Genomic DNA, 14,990 nt, shown 5'->3' with positions numbered 1-14,990 from the left:
TTCTGTTTGCTGGGCTTTTCAGTGTCTGGTTTCTGCCCTGACACAAAGGGGACGGTGGAGGACACTTTTTTTTTTTTTTTTTTTTTTTAGGCTCACTTGTTCAGTCGCGCTGAGGGGAGGTAGGGAGGGATGCTGCAAACAAATAACACTGGCGTGTGCTCGCAGTACCTCAGCCCCACTGGGTCTGCCCCCCGTTCACTGCGCATGTAGCCTCCCTGCCCACACTGCTCAGGCTCTAGGTTGCTCCGCCAGGAATCATCTGTGGCCGGCCCTGGGCTGCCTGCACTTCCCAGGTCCAAGCCGCTCAGGTTCAGGCACTTGGATAGTCCTCAGACGTGCAGACTCTCGGTTGGGCCTGCGTTTTGTGCCCTTCCCAGATCCGAGCAGCTCAAGTGATGAGGTGTTTGGCACGCGCGATTGCTGTGACTTATCGCCTCCCCGCCGCTCGGTTATCTAGGAGTGCAACCGGCGCACCTTCTCAGGCAGATGTTGACCATCCAGACCCCCAAGAAGTTTTAGTTAGCAAAGAAGCCTGCTTACAGTTTTATAGATAATGTCTCTCTGGGGCTGCGATTGTCCCCTTCCGGCTCTGGCTGCCTATCACCGGAGGGGGATGGTCTACCGCCGGCTATCTCTGTTCAGTCCTTTGTTCTGTGCGCGGGCCTGGCGGTGTCTTAGGTTAGGGCTGGCTTTTCGCGTGGTAGATATCCCACAGTCTGGTTTGCTAGCCCAAATTATTTCGCTCAGATAGCGCTCGGGGTATTCAGGCCAGATCCTTGTGATGCAGCCCGCGCCGCGCCTCCCTGCCCAGCCCCCGCTTGCTAATGGCGGATGCAGGCGTCTGCACTGCTTCTCCGCTGGGGGAGTTAGCGTAGGGCTCGCAATGTGCGGGTTTTAATTGTTTATTTATTTTTCCTCCCTGTTATGTTGCCCTCTGTGCTTCCAAGGCTTGGCACAGATTCGGCAGTGAGAAAGTTTCCTGGTGTTTGGAAACTTCTCTCTTTTTAAGACTCCCTTCCCGGGACGGAACTCCGTCCCTCCCTCTTTTGTCTCTTTTTTTGTCTTTTATATTTTTTTCCTACCTCCTTTCGAAGACTTGGGTTGCTTTTCTGGGTGCCTGATGTCCTCTGCCGGCATTCGAAGTTGTTTTGTGGAATTTACTCGGCGTTTAAATGTTCTTTTGATGAATTTGTGGGGGAGAAAGTGTTCTCCCCGTCCTACTCCTCCGCCATCTTAGCTCCTCCCCTATCAGTGTTTTCTTTTGTGACTTCAGGGCTTTTCTTCACCGGCAGGAAAAACTCTTCAAGTTTGAGATCATAAAAATATTCTTCTATCTTTTTCCCCAATGCCTTTAGGATTTTGATTTTAACATTTAAATATTTGATCAATTTGGAATTTTTTTCTATTATATAATATGAGGCATTACTCCGAATGCATCTCCATCTTCCAGACTTACCATCCAGATGTCCCATTTTCTTCACTGATTTGAAAATTCACCTTTGTTATATTTCCTATTTTTTTGGGTCTATTTCTGTACCTTCTATTTTGTTGCTATAACTATTCATGTACCAGCATCACACTTTTAATTACACTAGCTTCATAATATGGTTAAGTATCTTTTACAGCATTTCTTCTTCATTATTTTCCCTTTTTATTATTGAATCTTGTTTGTTCTTGGTTTTTCTTTCTCACATAGGAAAATTTGAGTTAGTTTTTCCAATTTCAAATGCTCTTGGTAGTTGCACTGCGATCACATAATGATACAGATTAACTAAGAACGTACTGAAATTGTTACCATTTTCAAGTTTTTCTATTTAAGAATATGGTATAGCTTTTGGTTTGTTTTTCTACTTCTGCATTTTTCTTCAATATATTCCAGGGTGCTTACACTGCCTTTTCTTCTCCTTCTTTGCGGTCACATGCATCTTGACTTGGTGTCTTCCCATACCCCAGTTTTCCCTCCAGTGCATATAGCAGCCATACTTCATTCTTGTGTTCAGAGTTATCGATATCTTGTGGTTTTATTAAGGATGGAGTTTGCCTTTTGTTTTTCTTCCTGTTGCTTTTGCGTGATTGGTTCATGAGAGAATAGCAGGAACAGCATTTTCCTCTTATTTAAAACTCAGATGCTATTTCATTTACATGTTCAAGCACTCTGGGATGCTACCATGTTGACTGCAAGAAATCCAGCTTTTATCACTAAATATTTCTAGGAATCTTTGGAATGCTAAACAGTTCACAGATATACTCTGAATATCATTGCCACCTCATCTAGGCATGTCTCTCAAGTACTTCTCAACCACCTGCAGTTAGCATTGCTCTATCTCAAGTCAGGTATCACCCTTTCATCTGTCTCAACTGCTTTCAACAGGGGGTAAATATTTCCCTGGGGGTACATGATGATATTCCCAGGGGTAATAAGAACAATTATTTCAGGTTCTCAGTTTCCATATGTTTGAGTTGAGTAGTTGAGTTCAGTCGCTCAGTCGTGTCTGACTCTTTGCAACCCCATGAATTCTCAGGCAGATCAATTTCAGGAAAGCAAACATATGTGAAGAAAGCTGAGCGCTGAAGAATTGATGCTTTTGAACTGTGGTGTTGGAGAGGACTCTTGAGAGTCCCCTGGAGTACAAGGAGATCCAACCAGTCCATCCTAAAGGAGATCAGTCCTGGGTGTTCTTTGGAAGGAATGATGCTAAAGTAGGTTCTTTCTTCCAATTTCTCCTTCCACTCTTCCTCTTTCATATGTCGTTAAGAAAAGGCATGTGTATGTCCCATCCATTCTAGATCATACTATGTGTATTGGCTTGAGGATGGAAAAGCATTTAGGAGCAACCAAGTGGGGACTTCAGAATACTACAGTAGTGCTGGCGTTGAGAAAGTGAATGGCTGCAGTGATTGGTCACAACGGCTTTGCAACTTCAGTTCAGTTCAGTCCAGTTCAGTCGCTCAGTCGTGTCTGACTCTTTGCAACCCCATGAATCGCAGCACGCCAGGCCTCCCTGTCCATCACCAACTCCCGGAGTTCACACAGACTCACGTCCATCGAGTCAGTGATGCCATCCAGCCATCTCATCCTCTGTCGTCCCCTTCTCCTCCTGCCCCCAATCCCTCCCAGCATCAGAGTCTTTTCCAATGAGTCAACTCTTCGCATCAGTTGGCCAAAGTACTGGAGTTTCAGCTTTAGCATCATTCCTTCCAAAGAAATCCCAGGGCTGATCTCCTTCAGAATGGACTGGTTGGATCTCCTTGCAGTCCAAGGGACTCTCAAGAGTCTTCTCCAACACCACAGTTCAAAAGCATCAATTCTTCGGCGCTCAGCTTTCTTCACAGTCCAACTCTCACATCCATACATGACCACAGGAGAAAACATAGCCTTGACTAGATGGACCTTTGTTGGCAAAGTAATGTCTCTGCTTTTGAATATGCTATCTAGGTTGGTCATAACTTTCCTTCCAAGGAGTAAGCATCTTTTAATTTCATGGCTGCAGTCACCCTTAGGTAGTTCCAATTCTTGGCTTTCATAAATGCTGAAAGAAGATTTAAAGAGGTTGTGCATGGAGAGGCAATTTTAATTAATTTGTATTGATTGATTACTATGTTTTTGTGTTACATGTAGCTTGTAAAGGATTAAAGTAAATAAAAGATGTTACTATAATTGCACCTACTGTATAAACAGTTCTCTCAAACACTTATGTAACAAGGAAAAAATTGATAAATTCTCTCACTCTAATAATGAAAAATGTTCATCTATGTAGATGAAAACTAATTTCCTTTATTGAAGTATATTTAATTTACAATATTGCGTAAGTTTCAGGTATACAGCAAAGTGACTCATTATTTTTTCAGATTATTTTCCATTGTAGGTTATTATAAGATATCGAATGTAGTTCTCTGACCTAAATAATAAATCCTTGTTGCTTGTATTTTATGTATAATAATTTCTATATGTTAATCTTTACTCCTAATTCATTCCTTCCCTCCCTCTCTTTACCCTTTTTTAACCATAAATTTTCTGTGTCTGTGAGTCTGTTTCTATTTTGAATAACTATTACTTTGTATTTTTTATTTTTCACATATAAGTGATATTATATAATATTTGTCATTCTCTGTCTGACTTACTTCACTTAGTATGATATTCTTTGTTTTTCTTCTTGGTGCCCTTAGACTCCCTTCTTCATATTTAACTTTTGTCTTTTTAATTATGATATGACTTTGTATAGGTTTTTTTAGGTTCCTGTACCTGGATATCTGTTTCCTTCTTTAGATTTGGGAAATTTTCAGCCATACTTTCCTCAAATACATTTTCTGTTCCTTTCTCTCTTTCTTCTCCTTCTGGAACCCCTATTATGTGTAGGTTGGCACACTTCATATTATCCCATAGATCTTGCTTGTCACTTTTATTTTTTGGTTTGTCTTTCTGTCTGCTCTTCTGATTGGGTGATGTCCCTTATTCTGTCTTCCTGTTCATTTTTCTGCATTGTTTAGTGAACTACTCATTGCTTTTATATCAGTTTTTATCTTGGCAGTTGAGTTATCTAATGTTGATTGGTTCCTCTTTACAGTTTCTGGTTCATTGTTACAGTGACCTGACAATAATAATGTTTATTAATTCCTTTAGCATTTTAGGGACTTCCCTTGTGGCTCAGACAGTAAAAGCATCTGCCTACAATGCGGGAGACCCGGGTTCGATCCCTGGGTGGGGAAGATCCCCTGGAGAAGGAAATGGCAACCCACTCCAGTACTCTTGCCTGGAAAATCCCATGGATGGAGGAGCCTGGGAGGCTACAGTCCATGGGGTCACAAAGAGTCGGACACGACTGAGTGACTTCACTTTCTTTCACTTTCAGCATTTTTATTACTTCCTTTTTGAAGTTGGGGTCTGGTAGCCTGAATAAGTATTTCTATTTTTTGTTCTTTCAGGGGATTTTTCTTATTCTTTTAATTGGGAGTTTCTTAATTTCTCTGTCTCTATGAATTTAGGAGAAAATTATCCATTGTGGTCTTGAAGGGCTCTTTTTCTGTGGGAGCATCCTTGTGTAGACTGTGTGAGTCCAGTATTTTTGGTGCAAAGGCTGTTTTCTCAGTTTGCTGTCCATTATAGTGGGTGTGATTGGTATGGTATCCAGAGCCTGCACTGGATGTTGGGCAGGGCCACCTGTTTGCTCCATGGTTGTCACAGTCTTGTCAGGAGGCAAGGTCCTCTCCCCAGTTGTTGGAGTAGAAGGCCTATGGGTTGGGTTTCATAAAGTTCCATTTCTCTTGTGTCCTCATTCCCCAAGGAGCTGAACACGGAATCCACGAGGCTTATGTGGTCACAGGGAACCTATGCACTGGCTGTGCAGGCATCCGCAGTTTTGCCCATAAGTAACCCAAGGTCACATACCTTTTTCTATTGTGTTCATCACAGACCCTAGTGCTAGACTGGTGGTGGGGGCCAGAGCACTGTGACTGCAGGAATCAAGGTGGTTGTGCTGCTTCCTGGGACCTCGTCTGCCTCCTTGGTAGGGCTCTCCCCAGCCTTGTTCACTCCAGATATGGCTCCAAGCTGCCATGTGAGGAGTTTTCCTGTCAGGAAAGGAACTCCTGCATACTCCTCCCCAGGGGCAGCCCACCAGGAACACTGAGCCCATTATCAGTCCTCCCATAACGCTGGAGCCACAGTTTGCTGTGAGCACACTGACCATGGGTCTTCATCTGTTGACCTGTGCCCACCTGTGCCCCAACTGGCACCATGCTGAAAATGGTGGGCCCACATCATGTATCAAGCACACTAACAGTGGCAGCCTGGACCACACTCCAGGCTGTCTCTGTGCCCCTAGACTGAGTCCTCTCCAGGGTTCCTCCTCCCAAGTTTAAGTGCCTGGCCACTGTGTGTAATAGTAGCCCTGCTGAGCATGCGTTTTCTTTTTGGAGGTACAGAGATAATTTCTGTACAAAATAAACACTGATACCATGCACTGTGTCTGAGAGGCAACATCACAACCATGTGCCCAGTGGGTGGAATAACAGAAGGGAGTCAGACAGACTGAAAAGCCAAAAAAATGTGCAGACCAGAGAAAATAAGCACTTCCCCGATGGACTGTTTTGGCTGAGTTTCCACACTGTTTTCATAGTCAGTAAATGGTAGTGTCTCTTTGTGAGTACAACAGATTTCTTAACTTCAGACAAGCCTCTGGAGGTCATCTTGAACAAAAAGTTGAGTCACAAACAACTTTCCCAAACACCTTTACTTCCTGGAAAATGTTTATCACAGCTACTACTGCCTCCCTCTTTGTATCATCAGTCTGGCACAGAGATGACTTGATAAATAATGTTAGCAAAAAGCCAAGAGTTAGGGAGAATTTTGTGGAGTTTGCAATGTGTTTCTCCCTTCTGAGCTTGGTAGTTTTTGAAAAATATGCATTATCTTTTTGTCTGCCTACCTGTTTCAATCCAGTATACATGAAGAACCTTTTTGCAAATACCCTGAATACCCAACAGAAAAATCTTTAAATATGAGGATCAAAATATGTATGCACTAAGTAAGAAAGAACGAATACTATTCTTTGTTATCCTTGCATGTTTAAGTTCATTTAGCCTAGGAAGACATGCAGTTTAATCCTACACCTTATAAAAAATATAAATTGGAATGCATACACTCTAGACTTATATCTACAAGGCTCCATTAAAAGTAGAGTTTCTATTGTGCTCTCAAGGAACTTAGAAGATGAACTTCTGAGATGAAACAAGCTAGATGTTGACATCTTTAAACTGGAATTGGAAGCAGTCAGTTGTAAATGTCCCATCTAGGCAAGTATAGCACCAGAAGGGGGTGTGGCCAGTCTGCCCACATCACCATGGCCTTTGTCCAGGCGTAGGTTTGAAAATGAAGAAAAGTCTTCAACATGAAGAAATTTTGAATCCTGATTAGACCCATGCATATTGGCTACTTTGAGAGCTAGAAGAGTGGTCCAGCCTGAGGTTGCAGTCTCTGCTCTGTTTGCTGACCTCTTCTGCTCTGGGTCAGCCAGGCAAAGAGAAAGACAAACACAAACTGGGAAAGAGCAAGATGTGTGAAGAGGGCTGATACCTCAGACCAAGCAGTGTTCCAACTCACCCCGTTCCGTATGTCACGCATGTTGGTTCCATCTGCTGGGCAGCCCAGAATCCCTGAGATGCATCTTGTATGTGGGCCTAACAGCAGACATACTGGGAAGATTAGTGTATGAGCTGCAGCCAAGCATCGAAGTCCACCAGGGGCACCTGCTAAACAAAGAGGTGTTCTAATAATTATTTTGGACTCTCCTTGGGCCGAAACTATGAGCCTTAGTGATGCCCAGTCATTACTCTTAGTCTCAAATAAAGTAAATTGACAGTCACATCCAATCACAGCTCTTTCAGCATCAAGAGTACTGACAGGCAGAGAGAGATTAAGCCCACACAACCTAGAAACAAAGAGATTTTGAGTGAGAGGTCACTGAGTTTTCTGTTTTTCCCTTCTTCAGTATAGCTTATCTTCTAAAAAGTGGACCTGGTAGAGATTTGCTTTATATTCAGATTTTTTTTTTTTTTTGGTATTATTTTCTCCAAATATGTAACATATGCAAAGGTAACTCTGCCTTTGAATATATACTCAGAATCATTTCAGGGTAAAACTTGCCTAGAAGAGAATGGAAACAACTCTAGCTCCTTTGATTAATCCATTAACAGATTAGTGTTGAGCAATGATGGAAAATAAAACAGTTTAGCAACCTGATTTACAAATACCTAATAGATGAAGATGGGCTTCCCTTGCAGCTCAGCTGGTGAAGAATCTGCCTGCAATGCGGGAGACCTGGGTGTGATCCCTGGGTTGGGAAGATCCCCTGAAGAAGGGAAAGGCTACCCACTCTGGTATTCTGGCCTGGAGAATTCCATGGACTGTATAGTCCATGGGGTCCCAAAGAGTCAGACACAACTGAGTGACTTTCACTCTCACTAGATGAAGATGACCCATGTAACAGCTGTGTTCTGAAACTTCCCAGGAAGGCAGTTAAATAAAGAGACCTCAGAGTACTTCTTAATGTCATGCTCAGCTCCTCCCTAATAAACAAAATTTCCTGGGAATCTCTAGATAGTAGTACAGATCAGAAGAAATGGAGATAAGGCAGTTTTAACTATACTTTGCTAATAGAAACACTTTGTAATTACAACAGTAAACATCTATTGACCTCTCAATTTTACCGCCTCAGGGTCTGCTTTAATAAATACCTTTTTGCAAATTTGAATATGAAAAGGCATTATTTACATAGGTAGTTATAAAGGACCTCTGATATTACACTAATTATGTTTGCTGGTTTCCATTTCTCTGAGAAGTACCACCTCATCCTCACTAGCATTTCCCCTTCTATTACTGGAAAAGACATTAGGTTGCTAAAAGCTTATTCTAATCGATAGTAGCCTAATGAAATCATTATACTTCTGTGTTTGTATTCTGTAGTTACAGAAAGAACTGTGATTAAGCATGTTTGTACTGGAGTGTATCTATTTCAATGCTTCTTTTGCTTGTCTCCCATTTTCCTTCTTACAGATTTTTAAAAGCATTGGTTCTGATGAGACCGTGCAAGGGCAAGGAAGTCGAAGGCTGATCAGCTTTTCTCTCTCAGGTATGTTTTGCTCATCTGAAGGCCTTTGTGGAAAAAATAAGAATGTCAGTCAGCAATCAGGAGACATCTTCAGTTTGACTCTTACCTACAAGTTACTCAACCTCTTGCCTCAATTTCTCCATCTGTAAAACAAAATTTTAAAATATATTTTAAAATTCCCCTTGACCTTATAAATATTCTGGAGAGGTCAATAAGGAATAGGTGCATTCTTTAGATGAGATGAAATGATGAGAAGCTACTGTCTACTTTTCCTCCATTGCTAAATAGCAGTAATTGAGAACTTATAAGGTGGAGGTAGGGAAAATCTGAGACAAGAAGCAGCTAGCAGACCTTTATCTAAATAAAATCTCACATGAAATCCAGTTGGAAAAACAGATAAAAACTGAACTGCTCAAAACAATGCATCTGTGCAAAGAGCAGGGAAATCCAAATGAAGCCTGTAATTTTGTTAATCGTATCTAGTTAATAGTTAAGAGTCATTTAATTTTTTTTTAGTTTTCATCATGTACCATAGTTCTGGAACATGTTAGTAGGGAAATTGGCTAAATCTTCTTTAAATCTAAAATAACTTCAAAATTAAAAATATAAAGAAAAACAGAGTTGCTCTAGCAAAAATGATATAGAAAGTTCAGAGCCCCATTCACTTAATTTTACTCAAAGTGGTCTTTGCAAAGACACAATGGCACGAAGCTTTAGAACTCTATCAAGCCCAGTTTGAAAACTATTGCTTTAGCTCATTGTCAAACCAACAAATGGTTTGCAGGCCATTAATGTCAGAGATCTGAGATCAAAGAAATGAATGAGTGTTCATGAGTGTCCTTGGAAAATAAACAGTCAACCAGGGCTTTTCATGTCTAAGTGAGCCCCCAGTAAAGCAAACATGTGTCTAAAAATCCACTGATAAGTGATAATAACAAGATTAATATACAAAAAGTCAGTCACTTTCCTATCTACCACAATGAACAAATGGCATTTAAATTAAAAGCACATATCTATTTCTATTTAGCATCTCCCCAAATGAAGTACTTAGGTATAAATCTAACAAAATATGTATAAGCTATTTATAAGGAAAACTGCAAAACTCTAATGAATTAAATCAAAGAGCTAAATAAATGGAGATATATTCCATGTTCATGAATAGGAAGACTTAATAGTGTAAGGATGTCAGTTCTTCCCAAACTGATCTGTAGAATAGTGCAGTCTCAACCAAAACTCCATTAAGTCATTTTGTGAAAACTGACAAATTGATTTCTAAAATTTATAAGGAAAGGCAAAAGACCCAGAACAACCAACACAGTGTTGAAGGGGAATATCAAAGTTGGAGGATCGATGCTTCCCAACTTCAAGACTAACAATAAAACTGCAGTAATCAAGACAGTGTGGTACTTGTGAGGAAAAAAAAAGAAAAATAGATAAGTGGAATAGACTAGAGTACCCAGAAATAGTCCCCTATATAGTCAGCTGATCTTTGAAAGGTGAGCAAAGGCAATACAGTTGAGCAAAATAGTCCCTTCCACAAGTGGTCCTGAAATAGCTGGACATCCACATGCAAAAGAAAAAAAAAAAAAAAGAATCTAGACACAGACCTTTATGCCCTTTAAAAAATTAACTCAAAATGGATCACAGACCTAAATGTAAACCACAAAACTATATAACTCCTAGAAGATAACATAGGAGAAAGCCTAAATGACCTTGGGTAGAGTAGTGCTTTTTTAGATACAACACCAAAGGCAAAATGTAAGATGGACTTAATTAAAATTAAAAACTTCTGCTCTGTAAAAGACAATGTCAAGGACATGAGAACGCAAGCCACAGACTCAGAGAAAATATTTGAAAAAGACACATCTAGTAAAGTACAGTTAATCCAAAATATACAAAGAACTCTTAAAACTCAACAATATGAAAACAACCCAATTGAAAAATGGGCCAGAGATCTTCTGATCTTATCAGATATTTCACCAAAGAACCTATCACATCAGTCACTCAGTCGTGTCCGACTCTTTGCGACCCCATGAATCGCAGCACGCCAGGCCTCCCTCTCCATCACCAACTCCCGGAGTTCACTGAGACTCACATCCATCGAGTCAGTGATGCCATCCAGCCATCTCATCCTCTGTCATCCCCTTCTCCTGCCCCCAATCCCTCCCAGCATCAGAGTCTTTTCCAATGAGTCAACTCTTCGCATCAGGTGGCCAAAGTACTGGAGTTTCAGCTTTAGCATCATTCCTTCCAAAGATATCCCAGGGCTGAACTCCTTCAGAATGGACTTGTTGGATCTCCTTGCAGTCCAAGGGACTCTCAAGGGTCTTCTCCAACACCACAGTTCAAAAGCATCAATTGCTTGGTGCTCGGCTTTCTTCACAGTCCAACTCTCACATCCATACGTGACCGCAAGCCTTGACTAGACGGACCTTTGTTGGCAAAGAAATATCTCTGCTTTTGAATATGCTATCTAGGTTGGTCATAACTTTCCTTCCAAGGAGTAAGCATCTTTTAATTTCATGGCTGTAGTCACCATCTGCAGTGATTTTGGAGCACCCAAAAATAAAGTCTGATGCTGTTTCCACTGCTTCCCCATCTATTTGCCATGAAGTGATGGGACCAGATGCCATGATCTTCGTTTTCTGAATGTTGAGCTTTGAGCCAACTTTTTCACTCTCCTCTTTCACTTTCATCAAGAGGCTTTTTGTTCCTCTTTAATTTCTGCCATAAGGGTGGTGTCATCTGCATATCTAAGGTACAATAATCTCAGATAACCTCAGCAATCTTGATTCCAACCTGTGCTTCTTCCAGCCCAGCGTTTCTCATGATGTATTCTGCATATAAGTTAAATAAGCAGGATGACAATATACAGCCTTCAGTTCAGTTCAGTCGCTCAGTCGTGTCCGACTCTTTGTGACCCCATGAATCACGGCACGCCAGACCTCCCTCTCCATCACCAACTCCCGGAGTTCACCCAGACTCACGCCCATTGAGTCAGTGATGCCATTTAGCCATCTCATCCTCTGTCATCTCCTTCTCATCCTGCCCCCAGTCCCTCCCAGCATCAGAGTCTTTTCCAATGAGTCAACTCTTCGCATCAGTTGGCCAAAGTACTGGAGTTTCAGCTTTAGCATCATACCTTCCAAAGAAATCCCAAGGCTGATCTCCTTCAGAATGGACTGGTTGGATCTCCTTGCAGTCCAAGGGACTCTCAAGAGTCTTCTCCAACACCACAGTTCAAAAGCATCAATTCTTCGGCACTCAGCCTTCTTCACAGTCCAACTCTCACATCCATACGTGACCGCAAGCCTTGACTAGACGGACCTTTGTTGGCAAAGTAATGTCTCTGGTTTTGAATATGCTATCTAGGTTGGTCATAACTTTCCTTCCAAGGAGTAAGCATCTTTTAATTTCATGGCTGCAGTCACCATCTGCAGTGATTTTGGAGCCCCAAAAAATAAAGTCTGACACAGTTTCCACTGTTTCCCCATTAATTTCCTATGAAGTGATGGGACCAGATGCCATGATCTTCGTTTTCTGAATGTTGAGCTTTAAGCCAACTTTTTCACTTTCACTTTCATCAAGAGGCTCTTTAGTTCCTCTTCACTTTCTGCCATAAGTGTGGTGTCATCTGCATATCTGAGGCTATTGATATTTCTCCCAGCAATCTTGATTCCAGCTTGTGCTTCTTCCCGCCCAGCGTTTCTCATGATGTACTCTGCATATAAGTTAAATAAGCAGGGTGACAATATACAGCCTTGACGTACTCCTTTTCCTATTTGGAACCAGTCTGTTGTTCCATGTCCAGTTGCTTCCTGACCTGCATACAAATTTCTCAAGAGGCAGGTCAGGTGGTCTGGTATTCCCATCTCTTTTAGAATTTTCCACAGTTTGTTATGATCTACACAGTCAAAGGCTTTGGCATAGTCAATAAAGCAGAAATAGATGTTTTTCTGGAACTCTCTTGCTTTTTTGATGATCCAGCAGATGTTGGCAATTTGATCTCTGGTTCCTCTGCCTTTTCTAAAACCAGCTTGAACATCTGGAAGTTCACGGTTCACGTACTGCTGAAGCCTGGCTTGGAGAATTTTGAGCATTACTTTACTAGCGTGTGAGATGAGTGCAATTGTGCAGTAGTTTGAGCATTCTTTGGCATTGCCTTTCTTTGGGATTGAAATGAAAACTGACCTTTTCCAGTCCTGTGGCCACTGCTGAGTTTTCCACATTTGCTGTCATATTGAGTGCAGCATTTTCACAGCATCATCTTTCAGGATTTGAAATAGCTCAACTGCCATTCCATCACTTGCACTAGCTTTGTTCATAGTGATGGTTTCTAAGGCCCACTTGACTTTGCATTCCAGGAAATCTGGCTCTAAGTGAGTGATCATACCACCGTGATTATCTGGGTCGTGAAGATCTTTTTTGTACAGTTCTTCTGTGTATTTTTGCCACCTCTTCTTAATATCTTCTGCTTCTGTTAGGTCCATACCATTTCTGTCCTTTATTGAGCCCATCTTTGCATGAAATGTTCCGTTGGTATCTCTAATTTTCTTGAAGAGATCACTAGTCTTTCCCATTCTGTTGTTTTCCTCTATTTCTTTGCATTGATCACTGAGAAAGGCTTTCTTATCTCTTCTTGCTATTGTTTGGAACTCTGCATTCAGATGCTTATATCTTTCCTTTTCTCCTTTGATTTTCACTTCTCTTCTTTTCACAGCTATTTGTAAGGCCTCCCTAGACAGACATTTTGCTTTTTTGCATTTCTTTTCCATGGGGATGGTCTTGATCCCTGTCTCCTGTACAGTGTCACGGACCTCAGTCCATAGTTCATCAGGTACTCTATCTATCCGATCTAGTCCCTTAAATCTATTTCTCACTTCCACCGTATAATCATAAGGGATTTGATTTAGGTCATACCTGAATGGTCTAGTGGTTTTTCCCCACTTTTTTCAATTTCAGTCTGAATTTGGCAATAAGGAGTTCATGATCTGAGCCACAGTCAGCTCCTGGTCTTGTTTTTGCTGACTGTATAGAGCTTCTCCATCTTTGGATGCAAAGAATATAATTAATCTGATTTCGGTGTTAACCATCTGGTGATGTCCATGTGTAGAGTCTTCTCTTGTTGGAAGAGAGTGTTTGCTATGACCAGTGCATTCTCTTGGCAAAACTCTATTAGCCTTTGCCCTGCTTCATTCCGTATTCCAAGGCCAAATTTGCCTGTTACTCCAGGTGTTTCTTGACTTCCTACTTTTGCATTCCAGTCCCCTATAATGAAAAGGACATCTTTTTTGGGTGTTAGTTCTAAAAGGTCTTGTAGGTCTTCATAGAACTGTTCAACTTCAGCTTCTTCAGCATTACTGGTTGGGGCATAGACTTGGATTACTGTGATATTGAATGGTTTGCCTTGGAAACGAACAGAGATCATTCTGTCATATTTGAGATTGCATCCAAGTACTGCATTTCGGACTCTTTTGTTGACCATGATGGCTACTCCATTTCTTCTAAGGGATTCCTGCCCGCAGTAGTAGATATAATGGTCATCTGAGTTAAATTCACCCATTCCAGTTCATTTTAGTTCACTGATTCCTAGAATGTCAACGCTCACTCTTGCCATCTCCTGTTTGACCACTCCCAATTTGCCTTGATTCATGGACCTAACATTCCATGTTCCTCTGCAATATTGTTCTTTATAGCATCGGACCTTGCTTCTATCACCAGTGACATCCACAACTGGGTATTGTTTTTGCTTTGGCTCCATCCCTTCATTCTTTCTGGAGTTATTTCTCCATTGATCTCCAGTAGCATATTGGGCACCTACTGACCTGGGAAGTTCCTCTTTCAGTATCCTATGATATTGCCTTTTTCATACTGTTCATGGGGTTCTCAAGCCAAAAATACTGAAGTGGTTTGCCACTCCCTTCTCCAATGGACCACATTCTGTCAGACCTCTCCACCATGACCCACTCGTCTTGGGTGGCCCCACAGGGCATAGCTTGGTTTCATTGAGTTAGACAAGGCTGTGGTCCTAGTGTGATTAGATTGACTAATTTTCTGTGATTATGGTTTCAGTGTGTCTGCCCTCTGATGCCCTTTTGCAACACCTACCATCTTTCTTGGGTTTCTCTTACCTTGGACCTGGGGTATCTCTTCACGGCTGCTCCAGCAAAGCACAGCTGCTGCTCCTTACCTCTTTAGTTCTTCTTCACTTTCTGCCATAAGGGTGGTGTCATCTGCATATCTGAGGTTATTGATATTTCTCCCAGCAATCTTGATTCCAGCTTGTGCTTCATCTAGGCCAGCGTTTCTCTTTATATATATATATATATATATATATATATATATATATATATATATATATGAAGGAAATGGCAACCCACTCCA

General features: G+C 41.4%; 1 protein-coding gene across 1 annotated transcript in view; it reads left to right on the top strand.

Moving 5' to 3' along the window:
- HECW1 (HECT, C2 and WW domain containing E3 ubiquitin protein ligase 1) overlaps nucleotides 1–14,990 on the top strand; it is a 483,654-nt gene that overhangs the window by 288,676 nt on the left and 179,988 nt on the right. The window contains exon 6 of the mRNA XM_055590733.1: nucleotides 8,552–8,627. Within this exon, the coding sequence (XP_055446708.1) occupies nucleotides 8,552–8,627 (76 nt within the window). The remainder of the gene's footprint in view (nucleotides 1–8,551; nucleotides 8,628–14,990) is intronic.

This window comes from Bubalus kerabau, chromosome 8, assembly GCF_029407905.1.
Source record: "Bubalus kerabau isolate K-KA32 ecotype Philippines breed swamp buffalo chromosome 8, PCC_UOA_SB_1v2, whole genome shotgun sequence".
NCBI lineage: Eukaryota > Metazoa > Chordata > Mammalia > Artiodactyla > Bovidae > Bubalus > Bubalus kerabau.
The sequence above is the reverse complement of the archived record's forward strand: the minus strand, read 5'-3'. Positions and strand labels throughout refer to the sequence as shown.